The 11,706-nt window shown below is 46.0% G+C and overlaps 1 protein-coding gene across 1 annotated transcript; it reads left to right on the top strand.

Moving 5' to 3' along the window:
• Positions 1–35: 35 nt before the first annotated feature.
• Positions 36–11,411, top strand: ATPAF2 (ATP synthase mitochondrial F1 complex assembly factor 2). The gene is made up of 8 exons (XM_080981258.1): positions 36–698; positions 2,632–2,676; positions 3,602–3,747; positions 4,808–4,905; positions 6,681–6,761; positions 7,497–7,609; positions 9,421–9,536; positions 10,074–11,411. The coding sequence occupies exons 1-8, from the start codon at positions 566–568 to the stop codon at positions 10,209–10,211; spliced, it is 870 nt and encodes a 289-aa protein (XP_080837384.1). The 5' UTR covers positions 36–565; the 3' UTR covers positions 10,212–11,411.
• The last annotated feature ends 295 nt before the right edge of the window (positions 11,412–11,706 follow it).

The following is an 11,706-nucleotide window of genomic DNA, read 5'->3' as shown; positions in this document are numbered from 1 at the left end:
CCTCCCCCGCGCTCCCCCCTGACTTAGCAAGATGGCGGCGCCCATGAGCGTGGGTGAATAAGGAAGTGGGCGGGCGAGCAAAAAAAGGAAGATTTTGAGGGTGGAAAGGAAGAGGGGTTTTTAAAATTCTTGTTATTATAAGCGTTATTGAGTTGGTTTCGGGGGCTTCTCATTTGTACTGCCTAGGGAAATCTCACTATAATTCCTTTGGTGCCAAGAGAAGCTCTACATTAGTGTCTGTCCTTGGGTCCCACGACATAAATTTTCCCCAGCGCAGCCTGCTGCCGAGACCTCCTTTTATCCCCCCCCTTTTAAAAACAACACCCCCCCCCACAATACCCTCCAGGCCTCTTCCCATGTTTAGAGAGCCTAGCTCTAGTTTGCTGTGTCCTTAAAATATACGTTTATAAACTTAGGTCAGCTTTTTATGATGATACCTTTATCCATAACACATAAGGAAAGGCGGAGCTACTTCTGAAGAATCGCTCATGGTTACTTGGTCCCTTTCTTTGCCCTCATTGCCCCAAATTATTATTATTATTTATTAAATTTACCAAATACCAGAATGTGGTGGGGTGGTTTACAGCGCCTGTCATCAAGACACTCCCTTGTGGTCGGGCGTCTCTGGCCATCTGTCTTTGTTCGTGGTCCAGTGTTATTGCAAGTGGAGTCAAGACGGCTGTACACACCGCAGGCAGGTAAGAATTAAGGTTGCAGGCTGATCCTGGGTTTGCTGTGGTTGGGATTCATACTTTTTGATAGCTAGGATTGGAATGCAGGAAATGCAGCACTGAGACAGCACATTGTTACACGTAGCTCAGTGCCATTTATGGTGCCTGGCAGCTGCTAACAATAAAGTATTTCAGTTGGATCTTTCTTAGTTTTACCTGGAGTTGCTGGGAATTCAAAATGGAATGAGATTTTGCATCTAAAGTATGGCATGTGTTCTACCTCGGAGCTATAGCCTTTCTTAAATTAGGAACAGGTAATGTTTTCTGGGCCAAGGGCTGCATGGTCTCCTTAGTCAGTTCCCTCAGACCTATATGCCAGAAGTAGAGGTGGCCAGAAGAGGCTGCATGCAAACAAACTGCTAACCCATGCAGAAGTCTACTTTATGTGTCATGCCTATTTTAATTCCGTTTTCTTATCACTGCTACTGAAGATTGGTGGGGGAGAAAATTTTGCAGGGTGGGGGGCCTGCAACAGAACCTCAGACGGGGATTGAGCTACCCCAGCCTTAAATATTTCTCCACCCCCACCCCCTGAAAAAAGTGTATGTTATAGTTTTCAGGTGTCATTTTCTCACAGTAGCAAACAGAATGCCTTAAGGATGCCCACAATTTCGTCGTAAAATAGATCTTAAAGATAATAGGCTTCCCTCACTGTTGCTGTTTTCACTGCTACTATTCACCATGTTGCCTTAGAACCTACAGATTTCATTCTGGCACCACACATTCTACACATATCCATTGATAGATGTATCTGTTGTGATAAAGCCGAGTGTGCAGTGGCTTGCATGTGTGATCTGATCTGGTTTTAAGCCTTTCACAGAATCTTAAGAGTTGATAAAGTCTTAGGACTTGGCTGGTTTTTTGATCTCCCTTCACACTGATGACAATTATCCTGCTGTATTGATCATCAAGACAGAGCCATGCTACTTACAAGTTTGGTTTCTCTGTCCTGTGAAGGCTTAAATGTACCCTCCTTGATAACAAATGATGTCTTTAGAAGACTTTAGAACTCAGCATGTTCTTTCTACAAACAAGTAACAGCAGCTTACTATCAGTGGTTTGACATGCAGAACTTCTTCTTTTTTCTTTTGCAGCTAGAGGGAGCTCTCTTTCAATCTGATGGCATCTAACATCTGCAGGCAATGCATTCTGGGAGATGTAATTCACTGAGAAAATGGGCTGGACAAAGTCATTAAAATGATGTTGGTTGGCAGCTGATAGGCAGAAAGTCAATGGAAAGAGTGGCAGCTACTCTGGGGTGCTTGGCTCCACTCGCTTACATTTTAGACAGTGAGCTACACCATGTACTGTATGTAAAATACTTTGACCATTTATTACAGTATCTTATCCCAAAGGATGTTTTCTAAGAGATACATTTAAAATTAGTGGTTCTTGAGCTACCTGCACTCCCTTTTCTTTTATCTGTGGTACTTCACTGCCTCTGTAAAACATACTGGCACATATAAATTCATATTAAAAATTAGATTGCTAGCAGTTAAGCAATGGATGAAAAGAATAAAAACCTAACTTTGTAAAGATCATCATAGATAGCCATGGTGTAAGGGAGGGTCAAGCATTCCAGAGCACTGACTGTTGTGTATCTTTGAACAGAAAGATTCATATTGATTCAGTAATTGCAGGAGTTCCCGCTTGCGGATAGCAGCCTGTTCTGGGGGCTGGGATCGGGGGAAGCTCGGGCTTCCCCCGCCCCAGCCCCGCGCCTGGGGGGGGGGGGGAATAATTTTTTTTCTTTATTTCCCCCCCAAAAAAAACTAGGTGCGCCCTATGGGCCAGTGCGTCCTATAGGGCGAAAAATACGGTACATTTGTCTGGATTGTGAACATTGGATATGTACATATTTTATTTATTTCTTAAACAGAGATATGTATTTTTCTTGCAGAAAGGAAAAGGTTCTACCAGAATGTCAGCATCTCCCAAGGTGAAGGTGAGCACCTCTGTGTACTGTAGTTTGTCTGTCGTGCAGATGTTTGGAACAGGCTCATCTGGACTTCTTCTCCATCCCAGCTCAAGGTTATGTTAAGGTGAAAGGCAGAGACTTTGCCAAGGTGAGCTTTGTAGTGGAACAGGTGGAGCTACACCTTCCATGCTGGCTCCTGTGTGTTGCAAAAGATTCTAATGCACCTAGAAGAGGGGTATTGCAACACATTCAGGAAAAGTTTTACTCAGGCTTTGGCAAATCTTTGGTGGAAGAGAGTTCTGTTTGTGAGGTGGCTGTAGAAAACTTTGATATCTTCATATGTGGCTCCAATGTCAGAATGTTTTCGCTGCAATTGAAAGCACACGTGTTTACACTGGTATTTCTCTGACCATTCATATAATTTTGCTGTCACTGTTTGACCCTGTTTTATTGAAGCATTTTGTTTTTCTTATGTTTGTTTTGGACCATCTTGGTATTGTTTGCTGAAATTGAAGGGTGGGGGAAATTAAATCAATAAATGAAGTGTTTAGTTATTGTTAAGAAAGCTATTTGTTGGTTTTCAGTGATAGGGTATGAGTAGGACAGTGTTTCTCAAACTTGGGTCCCCAACTGTTGTTGGACTACAACTCCCATCATCCCTAGCTAGCATGACCAGTTGTCTGGGATGATGGGAGTGGTAGTCCAACAACAGCTGGGGACCCAAGTTTGAGAAACACTGGAGTAGGAACTTCCATTATGGCACCATTCAAGAATTTAATATTGGATGCAGAATTCGTCGCTGTGAGACTCTCAACTTCTCAAATAAATGAAACCCATCACAAGCCACTGGTCCTTAAAACTGCAAAGAGTGACTGGACAGTGTGAAGATAGTGTCCAGCAGAATCTCAAAAGCTGCAGGCTTAGTGGTTTTTTCTTAACCTTTCTTCTTCAGGTGGCTTTGAAATCAACTTGGACCACCGAAAACTGAAAACCCCCCAGGCCAAGCTCTTCACGGTGCCAAGCAAGACTCTGGCTCTGGCTGTGGCGACCGAATGGGACTCTCAGCGGGACACCATCAAGTTCTACACAATGCACCTGGTGTGTGAAGGAGAGGGTGGGGCATGTGAACAAACAAATGGAAGATTGAGACTGCAGTCAATCTGTTCTCCTTGAGTTATTAGGCAGAGCAGGATGTGCACCTGGTGGCTAATGTAGGCTAATGTTTGACTGAACTGTATAAATCAGATTGCCGGTGGGAGATACAGTTTTGAATACTCCACTCAACAATGTATGCATGTTGTGCTTTGTGTTTTTTAAGACCCTACAAAGTGGCATGTTGGGATAGATGGCCCATCTAGCTCCACATTGTGCTATTTTTCTGCTTTTCACTTTTTGCAACCTGGTGCCCTCCAGATATTACAGTGGTACCTTGGTTTAAGAACAGCCCTGTTTATGAACTACAGTGGTACCTCAGGTTAAGTACTTAATTCGTTCCGGAGGTCCGTACTTAACCTGAAATTGTTCTTAACCTGAAGCACCACTTTAGCTAATGGGGCCTCCTGCAGCTGCCGCACTGCCAAGCACGATTTCTGTTCTCATCCTGAAGCAAAGTTCTTAACCTGAAGCACTATATCTGGATTAGCGGAGTCTTTAACCTGAAGCGTATGTAACCTGAAGCGTATGTAACCTGAGGTACCACTGTATTCGGTTTATGAACTCCGCAAAACCAGAAGTAGTATCCCGGTTTGCGAAATTTATCTTGGTCTAACAATGGAATCCAAACAGTGGAAGGGCACTGGCAGCGGGAGGCCTCATTAGGGAAAGCGCGCCTTGGTTTAAGAAAGGTTTCGGACTTCCGGAACAGATTAAGTTTGTAAACTGAGGTTCCGCTGTATAGCGTTCATCAGCCTCTATACCAAAATTTTTGTGCTGGCTGGAGCTAATAGGAATTGTGGTCCAAAAAGAAAGGCACCAGGTTGGAGAATGCGGCTGTTGCAAGGACTTCTGTACAGGGAGTATGACCGTATTGATACAAGCTGTTTTACATCTTCAGAGCTTGTGGGGAGACTTAAACGGGGAATTGGCTGGTTCATTGCTTCAGCTGTGTCACTCTGCTAGTCTAGCTCTCGATTTCTGTAGCTTCTTTCTTGCCTTTCAGACAACCTTGTGCAACACAGCTTTGGACAACCCGTCGCAGCGAAGCAAAGATCAGCTCATCAAGGCAGCTGTGAAATTCTTGGAGACGGACACAGTTTGGTAGAAATGCATTCTGGGAAGGGGCTCCCTTAGAAGCTGAATCTTAAAAAAATATCTGATCAGGGAATGAGAAAACCAGTGTTTCTGCAGTCACTGTGTAGTGGGTTTGAATGAAAATTTCCACTGCCACATTGAAGTAGAAACTGAAGTACCTCTCCTAGTGCAGATAAATCCTCATTTATTGAATTCTACCTCATTGTTATAATCTCCTTAACACAAGATTGGCTGACCATTTTAGATCCAAGGGGCCTCATCATCCCATTGCATCCCAGATGTGATCACCCCAGCGGTGGCATGTTCACATGCGCAAGTGTGCAAGCACACCAGAGGCTATCTGCTCTCCTCAGTTATCTCCCGCTTGGACTATTGCAGTGCACTAATCCAAAATGCGGCAGCTAGACTGGTGACTGGAAGTGGTCGCTGAGATCATATAACACTGGTTCTGAGAGATCTGCATTGGCTCTCAGTACGTTTCCAAGCACAATTCAAAGTGTTGGTGCTGACCTTGAAAGCCCTAAACGGCCTTGGTCCAGTATACCTGAAGGAGCATCTCCACCCCCATAGTCCAACCCAGACACTGAGGTCCAGCTCCAAGGGCCTTCTGGCAGTTCCCTCACTGCAAGAAGTAAGGAAGCAGACAGAGGGCCTTCTTGGTGGTGGCGCCCGCCCTGTGGAACGTCCTCCCATCGGATGTCAAGGAAATAAACAACCATCTGACATTTAGAAGACATCTGAAGGCAGCCCTGTTTAGGGAAGTTTTTAATGACTAATGTTTTAATGTATTTTTAACCTTCTGTTGGAAGCCAGATGGGCGGCGTAGAAATAACAAATTATTATTATTTTTACTCAGCTGAGCCATGTAGAGCAGCAGAGAAGCGGGACGGATACTTTTCTCCCCATCATGAGGTGGAAAATTGTACTCTCTGTCCTTCAAATCAGTCTGAAGAGCAGATAGTGACTATCTTATCCATCACAAAGCTGGGCTGGGCAGGAAGGTTGCTCTCCATCAGCCGAGCCCCACAATGTTGTTACCCACCATCACCTTGGCTTGGCTGACAGAGGGAGGGGAATTATTGGAGAACTTGAGAGAGACACCCTACACTTGCTTTTGTTGGTTTGCAAGCCCCTCCACAGAGGCTGGCCCCTCTCACTGTCCTTGGAGCTTGCATACCGGTAACCTCCTCTGGCTGACATCCAGACAGACCAGGGAGATTTTGATAGGCGACATTTTCCCAAGCGTGGGTAAATGCACACCCCCTCCTCCTGCTTCTTCCCTAGCAGGGAAAGGAGACAAGTCAGAAACGTCTTTTACATTCTTTTATTTCTGACTACAGCACTAGAGGAAAAAACACGTCCTTTTAGTTCAGTTCTTCTAGCAAGTCGGACAAACTTCCTGTGCACACGCAAACGGAAGGTTTCAAATTACACTCCTCACAGAGCTCTGTGAACTTCCTGGGAAATTCTTTCCCACAGATAGCCGCATCTTGTGATGTCAACAAGCTGGCTGTTTGCGGCTGCGGTGTTTCCATATACTGACAGCTTTTACTCAGGAAGGTCCATTAGTAACAGTACCATGCCACAGCTGGGACAGCATAGTCAACTTGAAAATTTTAGAGGGCGTTTGTGTGCGTGATAAAGTTGGGATTCACAGCTTTTTTTTGTCAGGAATTGGAAAAGCAGGATTGAATCTTGGGAGGGGCAAGCTTAGCTGCATGGAACCTAATCCTGTTGTTCTTGATGGTACTTTTTTTTGCTTTGCTTCCACGGTATTCCAGCTACCGGGTGGAAGAGCCGCCTGCCTTGGTGGAACTGCAAAAGAATGAGTGGGATCCCATAATTGAGTGGGCAGAGAAAAGGTAAGCAAAAAGTCAGTGCCAAGGAAATGCTGATGATGCACAGAAACGCCCTTGTCCCCAGAGGATGCTTGTGGCTCAGGGCACGAAAGTTAAACTGTGTTGGTTGGGGAGCCATTTAGATTTCTTAGGCCCATTTTTGAGCCTTCCTAGGGAAGACAGGTGGAGAGGAGAAAGGAATTGCAATGCTCTGGCTGCCAACTGCCTCCTTCAAAGGTATGTTGAAGGACTATCACTTCTGTTAGCTAGATAGGTATTGTTTTTGTGTGTGTCCTAGATTAAAACTGGAGGTGCATTTGCTCTTACAATGGCAACAGGCTTATTTTTTAGAGGGTTCGTTTCTACCCATCCCCAAGTTTCCTGTATGAGTACCTAATCTTGAGTGCTCACAAAAAATCTACATACACACAGAGACTTTGCATAGGCTGCATGTGGCTTTGGAGGGATGTTTTTGAGGTTCTTGGATGTGACAGGATTCCTTTTTATAGCTATATCAACTTTTTACAAATGTATTTATGGTGACTATATATCTATATCTATCTATCTATCTATCTATCTATCTATCTATCTATCTATCTAAATACAGAGCCCTCTCCAAATAAATAAATAAAAATCAGCCTTGCAACAAAATTGACCAGAAACCCAGAGGCTAAAAAACAGCCAGAGATACTTTTCTCAATGAAGACGTTCTGGGTTTGCTCAAGAGTGTGGCCTATCTAAGCTCTGCTCTGCTTGCAGGTACAATGTTGTGATTGGCTCATCAACAAGCATCATGGGTCCCAGCATCCCGCAAAGCACGAAGGACACCTTTGTCAGCCACCTGGCATCGTATAACAGCTGGGCCCTTCAAGGTAAAAGGAGGGCTGTGTCCTGGGACTGTGCTGTCAGTCCTACGCCATACCCTGCATCTGCCGGTTTTCTGCTTTAGCCAGAAATGTATTTTGATGTTAAGAATTCTTTAGTTGTTATCCCACCATGTGAGATCAAGTGGGGGAGGCACACTGGGGGACCTTTCTGCATTTTTAAGAGAGACTTAATTTTTTTTAAAGAAGAGCCCTGCAGGATATGGTTCAGCATCCTGCTTCCCACAGTGGCCAATTAGTGGCCTCTGAGAAGCCCACAAGCAGGATGTAGAGGCAACAGCCCCCTCCTGTTTATCCCCAGCAATGAGTATTCAGGGATAGACTGCCTCTGAATATGGAAGTTACATTTAGATGCCTGTGGACAGGCCTCCTCTTCCTTCTCCATATCCAATCTGATGTGAGCACAACAGTAAAAAAGCGGGATATGAATCTAAACAAAGTAATTGTTATTTTGAAGCTGTTTAAGCAGGGCCGTCTTAAGCATATCCGGCGCCTAGGTGCAAAGATCCCTCCGCCCACCCCACCCCACCCGGTTTCCCAGAGTTGTCGACCTTTTCCCAAGCCTCTGCGGGAATCGCTCTCCTCCTGTGGAGGCTTGGGAAGGAAGCTGCACGCCCACCAGCCATATGGTTGACGGGGCACAGCTGGCGTGCGTGCAGGGAAAGGCGAGGCCACCGGCAAAGCCGCACAGCTCCCCCACTCGCTGGGGCAACCCTGAGAGGCGAACGCCCTGGCGCAATGCGCCAGTAAGCCCAATAGGAAAGACAGCTCTGTGTTTAAGCAGCAGTGGCCCTCAGCATGTTTTGTGGAGGCAAATTCCATAGATTAAATTATGTGTCCCGTGAATCAACTTTCTCTTGTTTGGTCCTGAATCTACAGCCCTCAATTTTAATCCTGGTACAGTGGTACTTCTGGTTACGTACTTAATTCGTTCCGGAGGTCTGTTCTTAACCTGAAACTGTCCTTAACCTGAGGTACCACTTTAGCTAATGGGGGCTCCCGCTGCTGCCGTGCCGCCACCGCGTGATTTCTGTTCTCATCCTGAAGCAAAGTTCTTAACCCGAGGTACTATTTCTGGGTTAGCGGAGTCTGTAACCTGAAGCGTATGTAACTTGAAGCGTATGTAACCCAAGGTACCACTGTATGACGAGGGAAGCAGAAAATAAATACCGTATTTTTCCGTGTATAACACGCCCCCCTGTATAAGACGCCCCCTAATTTTGGGGACTCAAAATTAAGAAAATGGGTGGAGATTGCCCAGAGTTAGAGTTTTTTTAGAGTTGTAGAGTCTGTCCCTGCGCCAGCAGAAGCCACCAAACACACCACCCTATTGACGCAGCGACAGCCAATCCACACCAGCCCTTGCCGCAGCCATCAATAACACGCCAAAATAGCCGCTGACAATCTCCGGCTCGTGGCAGCAACCAACCCCACATCCACTTTATGCACTATCTGTGTATAAGACGACCCCAGATTTTAAACATATTTTAATAAAAAACCCTTGTCTTATACACAGAAAAGTACAGTATCTTTTTTCAGGTTATACAGCATGTTAACAAAATGTCTGCTGTGTCCATTTGAGCCACCTTTGTTTTCCTACATGGCCTCCAGTAAAGAGAGAAACCTGAATGCTGCAGCCGAATAGGTCCTATTTTCTTACGCAGGAATAATGGGGCATTAGGTGACTCCTCACCTTTTCTTGACTGCTCTTCTTGTCGCCTGAGATTGATTTGCACAAGAAAATGACAGGTTTCCTTCCCTCTTTCTTTCTGGTTTGGGGCGTTTCCCCCTCTTGCTAGGCATAGAATACATGATCACCCAGCTGAAGTCTCTGGTTCTCTCGATGAGTCTGCTCGACAAACACCTCACGGTTGAGCAAGCTGTCCTACTATCTTGTCTAGAGGAAGAATACCAGGTAAACCTCGTTGTGACAGAGATCTGGGGCTTTGGGGCCAAGTTAATTTAGGGACCGTCTGCTCTCATTATGTGCTTGCCTGCCAGATAAGACCAGCCTGTGGCTCTGAAAAAAATGTTTATGACACTGATGGATTCAGTTCTATATCACACCTTTTAACAAAAACAGCTAAGGTGACTTTTCTAAAAATAAATACCTAATGAAATAAAGGCCCTCCCCTCAATAAAACCAGCGTTGCAACAAAACCGAGCACAGCAATAGATCCCAGAGGCTAAAAACAGCAGAAGTTACATAATAAATCACGGTATTCTGGGTTTGCTCAAGAGTGTGGCAATTTTTTAATAATAATAAGATTTTATTAGAGCTTTTTCATAATACAGTAAGATAAAAGAAACTAAATAAAAACAAAAACAGCAAGAGAGAGAAAAGAAAAAGAGAGAGAAACGTGTGGCAAATCTAAGCTCTGCTTTGCCTCCTGCTATGGTGTTGTGATCTATTTCCAGTGAGGGTCTGATTATTCTTCTCATCTTCCTTCAGATCCAGCACTGGGGGAACGTTGAGTGGGCCCACGACTATGAAATGTACGAACTTCGGGCCCGCACAGCTGCTGCTGCCCTTTTTGTTCAGCTTTGCTTAGAAAATTCCACGGTCAAGCACAAGCTGCTGCAGGACTGAGAATCTAGGGTGGACAAGGAGTGGGCATCGGTGGCACTGGGCAGACATGTAGAACATCCAGGACCGACTGAGTGGCGGGTGGAGAAGAAAGGGAGCTGGTGTTGGTGGGGTGATGGAATCGCACTACTCGTCCAGGTGATAGCGGTGATCCTGATGGACCTTGGAGCCTTAGACTGACTGGGTGTGGCAATTCCCCCTGAATGAGGGGGCAGGAATGTCTGGCATCCATTTCCTTCTGTTCATCCTTAACCTGGCCCTTGGCACATCCAAGAAGACTTCCCTTCCTCGTACTACACACCCTGTCCTCCAGGCCCTCCAGGCTTGATGCCCCCAAGTTGTGAATTCCCAGGAGGAAATCCGTTCATTCCTGGAAGTGACAGGCACTGTCCAGCTGCGGCTATTTTGTACCATTGTGGCCCCTATTCTCCTTGAGTCCCTGGCTTACCAGCAGCAGCCCAGTTTGAGTTTCCCAGCAGAATGCACATTTTCCACAGGGAGGCAAGCCTCTTGAGCACAGCTGCTGCAGGGTGTTCATTTTGGCTGGGCTGAGGCTGCCCACCACCCAACTTGATTGGAATCTGGACAAGTCAGTGGTGGGCAGTGTGGCACAGCCTCACCTCTTAACCCAAGGTGGTGGCTCACTAGGGGCTCCTGACAAATCAAGAGAGAGCAGTCAATCCCTTTGCTTCTCTCGAAACGAGAATGGCTTGCGCTGTGGGCATCAGTGCTCCCCCGTTTAGAATTAAGTGGGGTCTTGGCAGCCTCTGTTGCACAGGGGGTGAAGATGTGAAACGGCTGCTGGGTACTTTGGACAGCATGGAGGGGCGTAGGCACCTATTTGACCTCTCAGCAGGCGAATCATGGCTGCTTTTATAGCAAAGGTGGTATGATGCTAATCTGGTGCATTTGCTCTGACCTGCCCTCCTCGCTGCCTCCCCCTTCTCTCTGTAGTAAGCTGCAGCAACAAGTTATCTGCAGTTGGAGGGTGCCAGAACCCAGGCCAGAACCAGAGTTAAGTCTCCCTATATCCCCCTAACCATTGCACGTCCTCACATAGTTTCATAGCAGGCCTCTGTGTCTCCAAGGAAGCCAGAGCCTGCTATGGCGGTTGTTTTCACCCCTTTGTGTACCCAGCAGAGAAAAATGCATTCTTTCCCCCTCCCTTACAATTTGATTAAATATTCCTGTTTGGTGCCTCTACATGCAGTATGGATTTGTGTGTGGGTGTGTGCATTTGTTTGTTTAAAAGGAGTTGGTTTCAGTGCCAGAGCTCTCTGGCCCAAACATTTGCTTTGCAGCTGCTCCAAGTTCAGCTAAAGCGAAAAGATTTTGGGTTGCAGAGTTGGATCCCTGGAGAGCTAATCTGGGTAAAGACCATTCTAGACAAAGCTGGTCTGAACCTGATTTCTGGGCTTAGGTTGACCAATAAGAGAATGCAGTGAGAGAGCAGGACTGTGTGGAGGGGGCCGGCCAAGGCAGCTGTGGTCAAAACCCT

The sequence above is a fragment of the Podarcis pityusensis genome (assembly GCF_964106645.2).
Source record: "Podarcis pityusensis genome assembly, chromosome: 14".
NCBI classification, from domain to species: Eukaryota; Metazoa; Chordata; class Lepidosauria; order Squamata; family Lacertidae; genus Podarcis; species Podarcis pityusensis.
This window is presented reverse-complemented; position numbering and strand designations above follow the sequence as displayed.